The sequence below is a fragment of the Oncorhynchus keta genome, chromosome 25, assembly GCF_023373465.1.
Source record: "Oncorhynchus keta strain PuntledgeMale-10-30-2019 chromosome 25, Oket_V2, whole genome shotgun sequence".
NCBI lineage: Eukaryota > Metazoa > Chordata > Actinopteri > Salmoniformes > Salmonidae > Oncorhynchus > Oncorhynchus keta.
In genome coordinates, this window is record NC_068445.1 from 26,392,930 (window position 1) to 26,411,438 (window position 18,509).

The 18,509-nt window shown below is 44.0% G+C and overlaps 2 protein-coding genes across 19 annotated transcripts in view; one reads left to right on the forward strand and one right to left on the reverse strand.

The window, feature by feature from the left end:
• LOC118358462 (transport and Golgi organization 2 homolog) overlaps window positions 1–15,070 on the reverse strand; it is a 30,119-nt gene extending 15,049 nt beyond the window's left edge. Inside the window, exons 1-5 of the mRNA XM_035736324.2 lie at window positions 14,331–15,070; window positions 14,049–14,179; window positions 8,958–9,046; window positions 1,984–2,103; window positions 9–126 (exon numbers count right to left, since the gene is read on the reverse strand). Of these exons, the coding sequence (XP_035592217.1) occupies window positions 9–126; window positions 1,984–2,103; window positions 8,958–9,046; window positions 14,049–14,104 (383 nt within the window). The 5' untranslated portion in view covers window positions 14,105–14,179; window positions 14,331–15,070. The remainder of the gene's footprint in view (window positions 1–8; window positions 127–1,983; window positions 2,104–8,957; window positions 9,047–14,048; window positions 14,180–14,330) is intronic.
• Window positions 15,071–17,263: 2,193 nt separating this feature from the next.
• LOC118358464 (splicing regulator ARVCF-like) overlaps window positions 17,264–18,509 on the forward strand; it is a 366,019-nt gene continuing 364,773 nt past the window's right edge. For 12 of the 18 annotated variants that reach the window (XM_052479027.1, XM_052479028.1, XM_052479020.1 and 9 more), the window contains exon 1: window positions 17,264–17,870. The gene's annotated coding sequence lies outside the window, so the exon portion shown is untranslated. The remainder of the gene's footprint in view (window positions 17,871–18,509) is intronic. The other 6 variants (XM_052479039.1, XM_052479034.1, XM_052479032.1 and 3 more) reach the window with 1 other exon arrangement.

Consider the following 18,509-nt stretch of genomic DNA (forward strand, 5'->3'; position numbering starts at 1 on the left):
TGACTCACTTGAACTCAGCTGTGAGGAGGTTGAAGCCGTTGTAGAGATGTCTCTCAGATGACACACTCTTCAGGTAGGAATAGCTGTCCTGGCTATGATCCGTCAGGAAGTTAGACACCAAGAACCCTTCAACACAAAGAATCAACATTATTCTTACTTTTCACATATTCAGAGAGGTTGCAGACCAGTCAGGCAAGCCCAGTACCACTACAGATTGCAAGAGCAGACTTATCAGTAGGCTGCCTAGTTGGTTTTGTAGCAACACACAGATTTAGTCATAACATCCAAATGAATCTACAGAACACTGGTTATTAAGCAAAATGTGATGCAGTTACAAGGAGGACATTCGAGGTAAAATATGTAACATAGGTCTTGGACTGGGTGACATCGGAGATCTGTTTCCATGTTATTTAGCACTGTGGTGCGGTCAGCCTAACGCATCACCAGAGGCATGCTGCCTGTTCTCTATGACATCTACAGCACTCGGTGTTAAAGGAAGTCCAAGAAGATCATTAAGGACCTCAGTCACCCGAGCCATCGACTTTACTCGGCTACTGTCTATTTACGGAGTCGGTACAGGTGCATCAGTGCCAAGACCGAGAGATAAAAAAAACTGCTTCTATTACCAGGCCATCAGACAGTTGTATTCGTGTCTTAACCCTTTTCTTCCCAATTTTGTGGTATCCAATTGGTAGTTACAGTCTTGTCTCATTGCTGCAACTCCAGTACGGACTCGGGAGAGGTGAAGGTTGAGAGCCGTGCGTCCTCCGAAACACAACCCAACTAAGCCACAGCTTCTTGACACAATGCCCACTTAACTCAGAAGCCAGCTGCACCAATGTGTTGGAGGAAACACTGTGCACCTGGCGACCGTGTCAGCGTGCACTGCGCCCGGGCGCCACAGGAGTCGCCAGTGAGCGATGGGACAAGGCCATCCCTGCCGGCCAAACCCTCCCCTAAGCTGGACCACACTGAGCCAATTGTGCGCTGCCCCATGGGTTTCCCGGTCGCGGCCGGCTGCGACAGAGGCTGGACTCGAACCAAGATATCTAGTGGCATTGCGGCTAGCCATCACTAGCCGTCTATTAGGTGATGCACACTCACTCACACACCTCATAGTCACAATCCAATGCTGCAGTCCCACATCACAGAGACATTGAACCACTGGACACTTACTGTATCACACTGAGTATTTAAATACTGTATTCCCAACATAGCTCATTCTAATATCTCTGCTACTGTATCTGTAATTACATAGTTACACTGTTTATACACACCGCAAATGTAATATATACTGGATTCTTGACATAGCTCACTCCGATTATATCTACTGTGTAAATCTTGTGTAAATTCTTCTGGTGTAGATACTTATAGATTTCATTTGGATTACTGATACAGTGCTATTTGGGCTGTTAATTGGAGACGCTCAGACATTCTTGTTTTGAACTGTACTTCAAAATAATATATATATTATTTGTGTACTTGTTTAACATTTTACTATATTGTTAGGAGCTAGTAACATAAGCATTTCACTGCACCCACTACAACATCTGCTAAACTGTGTAATAGCAGCTTTCTAATTTGTTTATTTTCTTTAAGGCCAGATGTCAGGTGTTTTCCTGACACTTAACCGATGTAGTGCAGTTCCCCCCTCTTCGGTAGCAGCCTGTCCTTACAACAAATCAAATAAACGTTTATTGGTTGAGTACACCGGTGTTTCTATCAGGGGGCTGAGCATCTGCAGTGAGGACAGCTGGCTACTGGAGAACACATTGACACTACTTTTCACTTATTGTGGTGCTAATGCTAGTGAATGAATCTTTAAATAAGGCAGTTGACCTTACCAGTTTCAAAATTAGCGTCGGCTTTCTAGGAACAAAGCCTTTATTAGGAATGAAATATTAAAACACGACTGTCTGTTAAAGATGCATGCACATATCCAACTGTTCAGTGGATATTATTTTCTTCCTGATTGGCCCTCGCCTCTTCCTTGTGCGTCTGGATTGGGCCTTCCCTCCAGGTAATTGGTCAGTGCGGCCAGCTTGCCCCTCTTGTTGATCCCCAGCCATGACCCGCCTTCCTTCCCCTCCTCCAGGTCTAGCCCTGACAACACACATCACACTCCACATCATCACATAACTCCCACATTAACCTTCTTCACATTTTAACACCTTCGTGACTGAAAATAGAACAGGTGTAACTGACTAGTGAGATTAAATGCTACAGAGCATTCGGAAAGTATTCAGACTTTTCCCACATTTTGTTATGTTACAGCCTTATTCTAAAACGGACAACCGTTTTTTCCCCCTCACCAATCTACACACATTATCCCATAATGACAAAGCAAAAACTTTTTTAAATATCACATTTACAGTAGTATTCACACCTTTTACTCAGTACTTTGTTGAAGCACCTTTGGCAGCAGATACAGCCTTGAGTGTTCTTGGGTATGACGCTACAAGCTTGGCACACGTGTATTTGGGGAGATTCTCACATTCTTCTCTGCAGATCCTCTCAAGCTCTATCAGGTTGAATGGGGAGCAACACTGCACATCTATTTTCAGCTCTATTTTTAGCTCTATTTTCAGTCCGGGCCCTGGATGGGCCACTCAAGGACATTCAGTGACTTGTCCCGGAGCCACTCCTGCGTTGTCTTGGCTGTGTTCTTAGGGTTGTTGTCCTGTTGGAAGGTAAACCTTCGCCCCAGTCTGAGGTCCTGAGCAGGTTTTCATCAAGGAGCTCTGTACTTTGCTCCGTTCATCTTTCCTTGATCCTAACTAGTCTTCCAGTGCCGCTGAAAAACATCCCCACAACATGATGCTGCCACCACCATGCTTCACCGTAGGGATGGTGCCTGGTTTCCTGCAGACGTGACGCTTGGCATTCAGACTAAAGGGTTCAATCTTGGTCTCATCAGACCACAGAATCTTGGTTTTCATGGTCTGAGAGTTTTTTGGTGCCTTTTGGCAAACTCCAAGCGGGCTGTCATGTGTCTTTTACTGAGGAGTGGCTTCCCTCTGGCCACTCTACCACTAAGGTCTGATTGGTGGAGTGCTGTGAAGATGGGAGAACTTTCAAGAAGGACAACCATCTCCACAGATGAACTCTAGAGCTCTGTCAGAGTAACCATCAGGTTCTTGGTCATCTTCCTGACTAAGGCCCTTTTCCCCCCGATTGCTCAGTTTGGCCGGGCAGGGTCTTGATGGTTCCAAACTTCTTCCATTTAAGAATGATGGAGACCACTGTGTTATTGGGGACCTTCAATGCAGCAGAAATATTTTCGTACCCTTCTCCAGATCTGTGCCTTGACACAATCCTGTCTCGGATCTCTTATGACAATTCCTTTTACCTCATGGCTTGGTTTTTGCTCTGACATGCACTGTCAACTGTGGGACCTTATATAGACCGGTGTGTGCCTATTCAAGTCATGTCCAATCAATTAAATTTACCACAGGTGGAATCCAGTCAAGTTGTAGAAACATCTCAAGGATGATCAATGGAAACAGAATGCACCTGAGCGCAACTTCAAGTCTCATAGCAAAGGATCTGAATACTTTACTTCAGTTTATTTTTTATACATTTATAAAAAATTAAATAAATGTTTTCGCTTTGTCACTTTGTAATATTGTGTGTAAGTTTAATCAATTTTAGCATAAGGCTGTAACTTAACAAAATGGGATGGGGCCTGAATACTTTCTGAATGCACTGTGAATCAATAATGGCGATCACGTACTGCTGACAATAATGCTGCAACACTCAAATTAAGCGATTATAGTTTGCTTATAAATCAGGTATTAATTCTAGAAGAAGCAAATCAAGGACAAATGTTTCACCCTCCTCTAAGCCATCACTGATTGCTTAGTTTGACTTCTCTCCGAGTTACAAAAAAATAAATATCAGAAATATGGAGCGCCAAAAAAAACAGCATTCAAACCAGAGGTGATTTTGTACTTAATTGAATTTAAAATCAAGTTAAGGCTGAGGAGTGAGTTTCTGATAAGCAGACAGAAAGACAGACAGAGGCCTCTGCCTTGCATTCATTATCATTGGAGCATGGCTGATCATTAGAATGTAGAGCACGGAACTCTGAAAACGCTGAATAGATTACTCATACAATCTATTTGTCTGGACGTGGATTGAGGTGATACCCTTACACAGGGAATAAGTAAATCAGTACAGCGTTAAGAGAAATATGGATTGTCTTACTACAGCCGGTGTGATTTGCTAGACTCTTGCCGTTTTGACCTTGTATTGCACTGTACAAGAACTTGAATAAACTTAGAGAGAGGCAAAGAGCCATTCGACACAGGCTGTTAATCTTGACCTAAAATGTCACTTACGACTACAAATCAGTTCTCTCACACAGATGTGTGTTTCTATGAGAGAGAAGGTAACTAAGGGAAGCATGTGCAGAGGCAGGATGATACACTATACATACAAAAGTATGTGGACAATCATTAGAATTTGTGGATTCGGCTATTTCAGCCACACCCATTGCTGACAGGTGTATAAAACCGAGCACACAACCATGCAATCTCCATAGACAAACATTGGCAAACAATGAACTTACTGAAGAGCTCAGTGACTTTCAACGTGGCAACAACTCAGGTCTGCCCTGCTAGAGCTGGCCCTGTCAAATGTAAGTGCTGTTATTGTGAAATTGAAATGTCTAAGAGCAACAACGGCTCAGCCACAAAGTGGTAGGCCATACAAGCTCGCAGAACGGGACCACCGAGTGCTGAAGTGTGTAAAAATAGTCTGTCCTCGGTTGCAATACTCTCTGCCGAGTTCAAAACTGCCTCTGGAAGCAACGTCAGCACAATAACTGTTTATTGGGAGCTTCATGAAATGGGTTTCCATGGCCGAGCAGCCACACACAAGCCTAAGATCACCATGTGCCATGTCAAGCATCGGCTGGAAAGATGTAAAGCTTGTTGGACTCTGGAAACTCGTTCTCTGGAGTGATAAATCACTTTTCTCCATCTGGCAATCTGACAGACAAATCTGGTTTTAGCAGATGCTAGGAAAACATTACCTGCCCCAAAGCATAGTGCCAACTGTAAAGTTTGGTGGAGAAAGAATAATGGTCTGGGGTTGTTTTTCATGGTTTGGGCTAGGCCCCTTAGTTCTAGTGAAGGGAAATCTTAGCACTTCATCCTACAATGACATACTAGACGATTCTGTGCTTCCAACTTTGTGGGGAAGGCCCTTTCCTGTTTCAGCATGACAATGCCCCTCTGCACAAAGCGAGGTCCATAGAGAAATGGTTTGTTGAGATTGGTGTGGAAGAACTTGACTGGCCTGCAAAGAGCCCTGATCTCAACCCCATCGAACACCTTTGGGATGAATTGGAACTCCGGGTGCGAGCCAGGCCTAATTGCCCAACATCAGTGCCCGACCTCACTAATGCTTGTGGCTGAATGGAAGCAAGTCCCCGCAGCAATGTTCCAACATCTACTGGAAAGCCGACACAGAAGAGTGGAGGCTGTTATAGAAAGGGGAAGGGGACCAACTCCATATTAATGCCCATGATTTCGGAATTAGACGTTCGACGAGCAGGTGTCCACATTACACTACACATGTAGTGTAAGTCTACACTTCCACATGATCAATATGGGTCCACTGAGACAGCCAGGGAACAGAGGAGAGGTTCTCTGCTATAGAGAAACCCAGCCATGGCCTGACGCCCCTGGGGATGGGTTGAGAGGGAGCTGGAGTAATCCCAGACTTTACTCCTCCCAATTGCCCACTGCACTGAGGCTAGGAAACACTGCCACCACCGATAAATCTACGATAATAGATCATTTCAATAAGCATTTTTCTACGGCTGTCCAAGCTTTTCACCTGCCTACCCCAACAAACAGCTCAGCACTTCCTACTTGCCCAACCGCTTCTCCTTCAATCAAATCCAGACAGCTGATGTTCTGAAAGAGCTGCAAAATCTGGATCCCTACAAATCAGCTGTGCAAGACAATCTGGAACCTCTCTTTCTGAAATTATCCACCAAAATGTTGCAACCCCTATTACTAGCCTGTTCAACCTCTCTTCCGTATCATCTGATATCCACAAAGATAGCTGCCGAGGTCATCCCCCTCTTCAAAGGGGGAGACACTCTAGACCCAAACTGTTATAGACCTATATCCATCCTGTCCTGCCTTACTAAAATCTTTGAAAGCCAAGTTAAACAGATCACTGACCATTTTCAATCCCACCGTACCTTCTCCACTATGCAATCTGGTTTCCGAGCTGGTCATGGGTGCACCTCAGACACACTCAAGGTCCTAAATGATATCATAACCGTCATTGATAAAAGACAGTACTGTGCAGCCATCTTCTTCAACCTGGCAAAGGCTTCACTGGTCATCCCCAAAATCAACACTTCCTTTGGCCACCTTTCCTTCCAGTTCTCTGTTGCCAATGACTGGAACGAATTGCAAAAATCACTGAAGCTGGAGTCTTATATCTTCCTTTCTACCTTTAAGCATCAGCTGTCAGAGCAGCTTACCGATCATTGTACCTGTACACAGCCAATCTGTAAATAGCACACCCAACTACCTCATCCCCATTTTGTTATTTATCCTCTTGCTCTTTTGCACCCCAGTATCTCTACTTGCACATCATCATCTGCACATCTATCACTCCGGTGTTAATGCTAAATTGTAATCATTTTGCTCTATGGCCTATTTATTGCCTTACCTCCCTACTCTTCTACATTTGCACAAACTGTACATAGATTTTTATACTACTGCCTTCCCTCCACACCAGATCATAGCCCTACTGCCTTCTCTCCACACCAGATCATAGCCCTACTGCCTTCCCTCCACACCAGATCATAGCCCTACTGCCTTCCCTCCACACCAGATCATAGCCCTACTGCCTTCCCTCCACACCAGATCATAGCCCTACTGCCTTCCCTGCACACCAGATCATAGCCCTACTGCCTTCCCTCCACACCAGATCATAGCCCGACCGCCTTCCCTCCACACCAGATCATAGCCCGACCGCCTTCCCTCCACACCAGATCATAGCCCTACCGCCTTCCCTCCACACCAGATCAAAGCCCTACCGCCTTCCCTCCACACCAGATCATAGCCCTACCGCCGTCCCTCCACACCAGATCATAGCCCTACCGCCGCCCTCCACACCAGATCATAGCCCTACCGCCGCCCCTCCACACCAGATCATAGCACTACCGCCGTCCCTCCACACCAGATCAGAGCACTACCGCCGTCCCTCCACACCAGATCAGAGCACTACCGCCGTCCCTCCACACCAGATCAGAGCACTACCGCCGTCCCTCCACACCAGATCAGAGCACTACCGCCGTCCCTCCACACCAGATCAGAGCCCTACCGCCGTCCCTCCACATCAGAGCCCTACCGCCGTCTCTCCACACCAGATCAGAGCTCCACCGCCGTCCCTCCACACCAGATCAAGTTACTACCTCCGTCCATCCACACCAGATCAAATTACTACCGCCGTCCATCCACACCAGATCAAATTACTACCGCCGTCCATCCACACCAGATCAGAGCACTATCGCCGTCCCTCCACACCAGAGCACTACCACCGCCCCTCCACATCAGAGCCCTAACGCCGTCCCTCCACACCAGATCAGAGCACTACCGCCGTCCCTCCACAACAGATCAGAGCACTACCTCGGTCCCTCCACAACAGATCAGAGCACTACCACCGCCCCTCCACATCAGAGCCCTAACGCCGTCCCTCCACACCAGATCAGAGCACTACCGCCGTCCCTCCACAACAGATCAGAGCACTACCTCAGTCCCTCCACAACAGATCAGAGCACTACCACCGCCCCTCCACATCAGAGCCCTAACGCCGTCCCTCCACACCAGATCAGAGCACTACCGCCGTCCCTCCACACCAGATCAGATCACTACCACCGTCTCTCCACAACAGATCAGAGCACTACTGCCGTCCCTCCACGCCAGATCAGAGCCCTACCACCATCCCTCCACACCAGATCAGAGCCCTACCACCGTCACTCCACCCAATATCAGAGCCCGATCACCTTCCCTCCACACCAGATCAGAGCCCTACCACTGTCCCTCCACCCCCAGATCAAAGCCCTACCACCTTCCCTTCACACCATATCAGAGCCCTACCACTGTCACTCCACCCCATATCAGAGCCCTACCACCTTCTCTCCACACCAGATCAGAGCCCCCCCCCCCCAGGGTCCAGGAATGCCCTTGCGCCTGTACGGTACACGGTGACTCAAAGGCAATCGGAAGAGACAAGTCAGTGAACTTCAAAATACTTATCAGTGAGTAACTAACCTTGAATAAAACTAATACAATTTTGAGGACTCAAACCCAAGCCAACATAAAACCTGACCCATAGGCCCTAATTTCCAAACCAATCCTATACCCTAATCCCTCGTAAACCTCAATTACTCTGCCACTCTAGATTTCTAGAGGAACAAACTCATAGCCTGTTATGACAAATTAAATACTTCACTCAGAAATGTGAAAATACTAAAAAGAGCCTGTTGAACAAATCAACTTCCTAGTCTGTTGAGAGGAAATGAAAAGAATCACTCAAACAGAAGAAGCCATGCCCATGCTCCATGACAGGACCCTCATTCTAACTATACTTCTTAACCTTCCACCCTGTTTGTTTATTTAAACAGTTTTAACTCAAGGAGATGTATTTGTTCTCCCAGTCAATTTGCCATAGTAGGGCTATGATCTTAATAAAGAATGTAATGATTCATTGGGACATTCAGTGCATTAAATTCCTCTCAGAATTGGTTTGTTGACAAGGGATCCAGTATCTGGCTCATGAAGTCATTCCAGCTGAGCTGAAATGGGTTGTGGTGAAATAAAGGCTCTCAGAGAGAGAGAGAAAAGGGGAAACAGAGGGGTCCTCTCCAGAAGGATTTCTGTCACCAATGTTTTTCTGTCACGGCAACATCAAGTGCAGATACTTACCGCTGAGGATTTCGCTGTTGCTCACCCAAAAGTCTGCAGCTTTGGTTGGCCTGTTGTAAAACTCATCTCTGTTTGCAGCCAAAATTAGCCTGGGGTGAAAAGAGAAAGAAATTGAGGGAGACCATGGTAGACCATTTAAGGTAATGTTCTTTAACACAATAACCTTGTGGTGTTATCCATCTTGATATATTGATATTCTCCAGGTCTCATGTCCTTAATCGAAGAGACTGAGCCCTGGGACTGTGTGTCTGTGGCCCTAATGGCACCCATATTTACTATATAGTGCACTACTTTTGACCAGGGCCCATATAAAAGTGATGCATTATGAAGGGAATAGGGTTCCATTTGGGAAGCAGCCTGTGTGCTCTTTTGCCAGGCTGCATTCTGCACACATGAGTGAATAAGTGTGAGAGAGAAATGCCATGCCTTGCCGTGCCGTGTAGCAGACCTAACTGAGCTCCTGACTGAGGTTGCATGTTTCCTGATTGTCTGGGTGTGCACTATTCCCCCCCTTAGGACACAGTAAAGTTCCACACCCCAGTTCCCCATCAGCTGCAGCAGCAGAAGAAAGCTGCTGTGCTGTCACTATTCAACACCATGGATGCGTCCCAAATGGAACCTTATTCCCTACATAGTGCACTACTTTAGATCAGGGCACATAAGACTATGATTACCTTAACGCAATAACATTACAACCCCTGCTGACTTTCTCCATCCACCTTGGACTGCTGCAGTGTACATGGATCACTAAGAGATGGGATTTTCCAGGCCCCACACCACATCAAATCCATAATGCATCAGCGACAAAAAGTCTCTACCTTCAGAGGTCTAAAAGGACCATGTCAGCAAGAGGCTGAGGCTGCGGCCAGCGGGCTGAGGCTACGGCCAGCGGGCTGAGGCTACGGCCAGCGGGCTGAGGCTAGGGCCAGCGGGCTGAGGCTACGGCCAGCGGGCTGAGGCTACGGCCAGCGGGCTGAGGCTAAGGCCAGCGGGAGATGCTGTATTAGATTGATCCAGTGCAGTGGATGGCTGGATACGGAATAAGGGCTTGAACACACCAATAGCCTTTGCCTGCCAAGGGTACTTGCGAACCAAGTGAAAACATGTAGAATTGCACAAAAATGTCAGCAGTCAACAGTGCACTGAACAATCGGTAGATGAACGGGAGATCCATATTCAGTGTGATGTGTGTGACCCTTAAAAGTATCCGGCAGTAGAGACTGGGTCCAGAGACTGGACCAACAGTAGCTCATTAAGAGCATGAATTGGCGTATAGCCTTGAATTGATTCCCAATGCCAGTGACATCTGGTGTATTAATCCCCTGGCTACACTGCAGTCTCCCTGTTTCTGTCAAGGTGGTGGAGCCTGCCAGCAAGCCTTCAACCAGAGCATCTCCAATAGAGAGAAAGATACGAAAGATTTGGGGGGGGGTGTCACACAGCACACATAGGAGAAAGGAATATAAACAATCCAAAACGTGAAATTAAATAACCTAGTGCAGTCTAGTGCTTTAAGTGAAACCTAGGCCTATGTTGAGCTAGCACCACTACAACTTACTGGCATTTTCAGTAGTTATCCAATTACAAATGGGACTTAATGTGCCACTCACCACACTAACATACTTAATCACTGTTGTTGCTAATTCTGCATTTGACATTCATTTCTGGTGACTTTTTACTACCACTGCACAACTGTCACTTATTTAGCAAGGCAACAGTGCATGACTTAGTGACTTCACATTACTGTTCAGCTATTGTCCCATGAATCACCCGCTAGCCTTGTACGCACGCAGGCACACACACACACACACGATTGTGGGGTTTTTCCCTCCCCTTTTTGCTGCCCTATATTAGTGTGCTGAGGCAGCAGAAGCTGCCATAGATGTGGATTTGGGCGAGAAGTGGAATTGCACAGTGGGACCTCTGGGCCCTTTGTGAGTGATTTGAGTTTGTACGCACTCTTGAACTAAAGGGTAACTACATACAACAACAAAAATCTAAATTACTTAGATTTTTCCCAGACCTCAAAAGTGGTTTAAGCATAGTTGTGAACAACAAAATTGGATGTTCTATTAAAAAGTGTGAATAAGAGCGAAAACATGAAACATTTTGACGAAAAAATGTCCATGCTGTGATATTGTTTTGGTTTACAGTAGTGACACTAAACCTGGTATCAGAGTAAACATTCTGTAGTTTGTAGAAGTAGCTTATATTGAATGTTGCCGGGGCCGTTAAAAACTGTAGGCCATTTCTATCCACACTAACTTCTGGCTCTACGAGACATGTGGGCTCAATTTGTATATACAAAATGTGTGGGCCTATAATATAACATATAGTTGTAACCGTATCAAACCTGAGATGGGCCTAACAGCAATATTCAGTCAGGTATTGCACAAACAGTCAAGTAAAATGGTCAATCTAGAATATTCCATGTAGTCTACAATTTATAATTGCATCCTCTGTTCATAATTCTGCTGGTACACACTGTTCCCAGATAATGATATGCATTATTGTATTATTGTACTGTATGTTTTTTCCATGTGTAACTCTGTGTTGGTGTTTGTGTCACACTGCTTTGCTTTATCTTGGCCAGGTCACAGTTGTAAATGAGAACTTGTTCTCAACTGGCCTACCTGGTTAAATAACGGTGAAATAAAAAATAAATAAAACATTTGGTGCATCGCCATTACTCATCATCGCTCATTATCAATTAGACACACAGAACACGCATGTTTGTTTTTTCACCCACGTCCCTTTTCGAAGCCAACTACCTGAGACGTATTGGTTGTCATGCCGGTGTCACAGGTCAAATGATGAGGATTAAATAGTTCCACTGAGAGGCATTTATTCGTGGTGCACAGTTACAGAAGAGAGATTAGGCCACTGAACTATGATGACCTCCGCAATAATTGTATCTTGCCAGCGGTTACCAATCCCATTAACCTTGTTCAGAGGCAGGTGGATTTCTTAAAGAACAAATAAAGCAAATTGACCTAATTGTGTCAACCTCTGTACATCAAAGACTCATAATGCAAAAGCTGGTTGCAATGACACTTGTTCCCCAAGAGTCAACGACACTGGCCCAGAAACAAAGCAAACACTAATGATTTTACACAGGAGAGAGAGCAGAGCATCCATGCTTTATTAGAGACTGTGGGAATCACTAGGAGAGAAACAAGACAATTAACAGGGCCCAGCTATGCGGAGAGTGCGCCATTTTAGAGAATTCTATAATTTGTCACTTATTCCTTACAAAATAAATACTGTTTGAGACAAGGTCACTGGGAAGGCTAATATTTTGACAAGATACATTCCATTCATTCTGTATTGCAAAGGAAAGTACTAATAATTTGATGGTGAGGCAATAATACATGGGCATAATGGGAATTCAGAACACAACATTGTTGGCAGGCAGGGATGTGCAGAATTGGGTGTATGGTGAAAAACCACTTACACAAGAGATTTACTTAACATTCTTGTAGTTATTTTGACATTCTGCTCACTGATAATGTAGGCCTACATGCATTAAATTCAACCACGGTGAGGATACTAGCTAGGCCTACAGGTTACACATATCCCATGGGTTCAGAGTGAGTCATTGCCCACACACATCCACTGATCGCCTTAGGCTAGTGTAATCTCCCAGAGGCAAAGGCAGAGATAGATCCTGGCCAGGTAGAGAGAGAGCTCCACAGAGCCCAGGGGATTATTACAAGCAGGGCTTTAAATTGCATTGACTGCTCCTCTACCACTGGCGTCTGCCCACAAAGGACCTTCACTGAGAGAAACCAGCAGTGACTGTAGGAAAGGTTAGTGGATGGTACATGGTGTTTCACTGTGCTTTGTTTGGGAGGCTTTGAATTAGCCTGGAACCAAACTGAAATGTTCAGTTTCATTGAAATCGGGAAGTGAAACGGAGCAATTCAGTTTGAATACTGCCTAGCTTTCCATACTTCCAGTGAGAGACAGCACCACAGATTACCTCAGGTTCTTATCACTGCTTTGGGTGCTTAATTAGATTAGAGTTGCTATACTTCAGCACTAGCCTAACGCATCTTTGAAGGACAAAGGGAATTTTTTATTCACAATTATACTGAACAAAAATGTAAAACGCAACAAGTTGGAGTTCATATGAGGAAATCAGTTAATTGAAACAAATTAATTGTGCCCTAATGTTTGGAATTCACATGACTGGGAATTTCCATATGCATCTGTTGGTCACAGATAACATAAACCTATTCTTTTTTTTAAATAAAAAATAAATATGGGTCTCATCACTGTATTTCTGTGCATTTAAATTCCCATCAATAAATTGTAATTGTGTTCGTTGTCCATAGCCTATGCCCCATACCATAACCCCACCATGGGGCACTCTGTTGACATCAGCAAACCGTTTGCCCACACAATGCCATACATGTGATCTGCGGTTTTGAGGCCGATTGTACTGCCAAATTCTCTTGAACAACGTTGGAGGTGACTTATGGTAGAGAAATTAACATTCAATTATCTGGCAACAGCTCTGTTGGACATTCCTGCAGTCAGCATGCCAATTGCACTCTCCCTCAAAACTTGAGAAATCTGTGGCATTGTGTTGTGTGACAAAACTGCACATTTTAGAGTGGTCTTTTATTGTCCCCAGCACAAGGTGCACATGTGTAATAATTATGCTGTTTTATCAGCTTCTTGATATGCCACACTTGTCAGGTGGATGGATTATCTTGGCAAAGGAGAAATGCTCACTAACAGGAATGTAAACATGTTTGTGCACCAAATTTGAGAGAAATAAGCTTTTTGGGTGTAAGAAGATTCTGGGAACTTTTATTTTAGTTCATGAAACATGGGACCAACACTTTACATGTTAAGTTTATATTTTTGTTCAGTATGTATCAGCAGATGAGAAGAATGTCCCCTGCGTCAAACTCAATGATGATTTGATTACTTTAAGATTCAGATTTGCTCAACATCTGGAAGTGTGCATCTTTTTAAACCATCATCTGAATATAGGCCTCCAGTTGACATAAAATGAGAGCTGTCCAGACTAGTCTATATGAAAAGTGTGGTAAAGGTACACAGAGGGAGGAGAGGCCTTACCTGTAGGCATTTTTGGATGCAGGTCGAGGGTCAAACTTGAAGAAGATGATACACATGGGGGTGTTAGTGGTTGGGGACGCTCTCTCACACTGGGAACAGTAACTTTCAATGCTTGGACATGTTGGCAAGGGCTAGAATAAATGATAGTCAAGTGAGTAAAGGAGAAGGGTGGTCTTGACCACCCTACACTATAGCATGGCCTAGGTTCAATTTACAAAGGAGACAAACCACATAAATCCTACAGGACTGTACAGGCAGCCACAGCTGTACCAAGCCCCTTACCTTATCCAAGTGGTAGCCTAATCCTGATTGAAATACCTATTCAATACAGGACAGCAATACTTGTTGACAAACCCTCGTGTGTCCTCACACCGTACTGTAGCCTGATAGAGAAGTGATTAGGTTAGGCCAAATGATTAGGAAAAAAAAATGTGAGCCATCAGCTGATTAATAAATGACATTACAAAAGAGGTCAGTACCTGGTGACCACATAACTAAAGTGTGCAGGCGTTTGTTCCAAACCAGCACTACAACAACACACCTGATTCAACTAATAAAATTGTATTTTTTATGAAGTGACATAGAGGAGCAGAGCAGACAGCTTGTTGGTGAGTTCTCCTTTCTAGTGTCTAGCCCCCTTTAACAGCTACCAGCAAACAACATTCGTTACAATTATTAGAGATCTAACGTTAGTTAGCTCGCTATAGCAATGGTGAACAAAAATAAGATTTATGATAACCAGGACAACAAAATGCATATTATAGCCAGCTAGTTAGCTTTATAGTCAGCAACTTTGAACTAGCATAGATTGCAGTTACTTAACAAACTATCACGTTAGGTAGCTAGATGCAGCAGTCTTGCGCTAGCTAGCTAACCTTAGCTAGATGTCACACGAACAACGACAAAACAGGCAAGTGACAACACTTTGCTACCGGTCTGTTTTGTGACACATTACAAAATAAGTAAGAATATTTTATCATTCATCTGCCTGGCTACCTAGGTAGCGTTGCATTGGGAAAAGTACTCACTATTCCACTTGCTGCTTATGATCTATTCATTCGGTTGACTAACATTACAACAAAACAAACCCTTCGTCGTGGTGTGTGCATTTGATTTATCCTGCGGGCAGGCTAGACCGTGACTTTCTGGTCAATTTCATTACACGAATGTGAACTGCGCTCACCCCGTTGATGGTTCCAGAATATCCCAGGCGTAAATCGCGTGCACCCTAACAAAACAGACGTTACCGTCTAGCAACATACACTATGATTGGCCGATACAAACGCTGAGTGAAGGTTATGGATATTTTTCAGATTTCTCCTTTCACTATTAGCTACGTTTGACAGTTTATGTAAATGTAATCATTCAAGTTAGTTGATAGAGCATTTAAATTAGTTGCTCTATGTATGTTTTGGTAATGCAAGCGTGACTGGTTAGGAAAGACAGTTTTGGTCAGTGTTTCCTGTGGTACCAAAATTAGTGCGAAACATGTAAAAGGTATAAAACCGCCCCTTCTTAAACCCTATCAGCTTTTGAGAGCGTTGTCTGAAAGATGATGGCTGATCTGTGCTGCTTTGGGGACAAGCGGTTTGAGAATACATGTTTGAGGCATGGTTGATGATCCAATGTGTTTGGAGAGCCTTTAGGGAACCAAGCAGTTCATTGAAACTTGTGATGGGAAGCCAAGGCTTTCTTACGCGTTTGGGGCGTTCACCAAATTGTGTCGAAAAACGGTTAAATTTGTTGGAGCTTTTAACAATGCACATTAGTGACATCTGCTGGTCAGCAATGAAAAGCAGAATTGATGTTATGATACAGTATGCTTTTTTCCATAATATTCAATAAATCTTCTTAGATTTTCTGCACAAACTGTTAAACTGTCTTAGGATGACACATTTACAAGTCAGTCAATCAAATTTCTGCCCTGCTCGAGCTGCCCCCAACTAAGTGCTATTATTGTGAAGTGGAAAAGTCAAGGAGCAGCAACGACTCAGCTACGAAGTGGTAGTCCACAGAAGTTCACAGAGCGGTACTGCCAAGTGGTTGAAGCATGTAGCGTGTATTTTTGTTGTTGTCTGTACACGTTTGCGACACTCACCGAGTTCCAAACTGCCTCTGGAAGCAACGTCAGCACAAGAACTGTTCATCGGGAGCTTCACAAAATGGATTTCCGTGGCCGCACAACTGCACACAAGCCTAAGATCACCATAAGCAATTCCAAGCGTCAGCTGGGGTATTGTAAAACTCGCCACCATTGGACCCCTGTTTTTCATGGTTCGGGCTAGGCCCCTTAATTCCAGTGAAGGGACCTCTTAATGCTACAGCATACAATGACATTCTAGATGATTCTGTGCTTCTAACTTTGTTGCAACAGTTTGGGAAAGGCCCTTTCCTGTTTCAGCATGACAATGCACCTGTGCATAAAGTGAGGTCCATACAGAAATGGTTTGTCAAGATTGTTGTGGACGAACTTGAATGGTCTGCACAGAGCCCTGACCTCAACCCCATCAAACACATTTGGGATGAATTGGAACGCCAACTGTGAGCCAGGCCTAATCGCCCAACATCCGTGCCTGACCTCACTAATGCTCTTGTGGCTGTATGGAAGCAAGTCCCTGCAGCAATGTTCCAACATCTAGTGGAAAGCCTTCCCAGAAGAGTGGAGGCTGTTATAGCAGCAAAGGGGGGACCAACTATCCCTATTAATGCCCATGATTTTTGGAATGAGATGTTCAACAAGCAGATGTCCACATACATTTGGTCACATAGTGTATTTGAGAGTGTACTTTTATTGACCCCAGCACGAGGTGCACCTGTGTAATGACTGTGCTGTTTAATTAGCTTCTTGATATCAGGTGGCTGGATTTCCTTGGCAAATGACAAATGCTCACCAACAGGGACGTAAAAAATATGAGAAGCCTATTGAAAATGTGTTTTATTTCAGCTCATGAAACATGGGACCAATACTTCACATGTTGCGTTTATATTTAAGGATAACATTAGAAATTATATATTCGATCATGTGTAGGTGAGTTAATTTGTTTCAAAGGAGATTGCAAATTGTACGTCGTATGCAAAGATTGACAGCTTTTAATCCAATCAAGTAAGAGATATTCTGTTTCTGCTTTAATTGAAAGTAGGTTCACCCAATCAAAAACAATATTTACTAGAACGCTCGGCGATAGGGGTGGGTCTCTGACAGTTTTGTTGCACTAGCGCTGTTTGTGTACAAGAGGAGTTTGAAACAGTCAGTTGGGGCCACAGATTTGGGTTAGTGACAGGCTTTTTATTTATTTTTTACAACAATTTGCTGTCAATGTGTATTTCACGCTATTGAAGAATTTGCGACCTCACGGTGATTTTTTTTTTTTTTTTTTTTTAGATGGGACAGACTTAGACTATAAATAGCCTAGTTAAAAATAACTTTATTTGATTTTACATTGAATGAATCATGGACTTTTAAAAGTAAGGAATAATTTCAACACAGGTTCCATTTGATTTGTCCTCTCTTAACCCTCCATATAATTGAGCAAATAAAACATTGGCTACGCCAATCACGGACTACACTGCTATTCTCCGGCACTGTACGAGAATAACAAGTAGCGCTGTCGTTTGCAACAACATTGAAAAGAGGAGAAATCATTATTCGGGTTTGGTCACGTTTTTGAAGTGCAATTCATAAACTAAGAAGAATAGGCTAGGAGTGGGAGGTGATTTATTTAACCAGCGCAAGGAACCATCTGGTGATTGCATCGCCAAGTTTACACTCCTGCGTGCGCGTACGTACCATCCCTAAACTCCAGTGGAAGGGAGGAGTAGAAGGTAAGACATGTTCTATAATGTTCCTGGTTATATATAAAACGTCGAAATTTGATTCAAGATGATCGTTTTCATTTTAGCATCCGAACAAACATAATCTATTATTCCTACGTAGTCGTACACGATACAATGCTTTGCGATTGTCATGGAGATTGAAGGATGTGTGAGCCAGTGGGGGACTGCTGTGGGGATTTTACGCGGAGTTGTTGTTCATTTATGGAACTCAATTATAGACTGGTAAAAATAATATTTGAATTTAACGAAATTGCATTCGATGAAATAATCATTCCAGCCTATTATCAATTGTAGATTGCGTATCTCATGCCATGGTATGCTTAACGACATATAACAATTGCAATAGAGTCGCCACAGAGATTGTAGAATATGATTGGATTGTTTTTTTCCTCTTACATTATAGTTCTGTTTCATAATATGAAAATTCCAAACCCATGTCGTGTGTTTGCTGAATATATACAACAATGAATATGTCGTGCACTGCCTCCTGATTCTGCAGATCTAAGAGCACACAAATGGTCATCGATTGTGTCAAAGGGAACTGTCTCTGTCTGCACGGGGCACCTACAATAGGCTACCTACCTGCAGCATCTTTGCAATACTTCAAAAATAATTAATTATTATCTT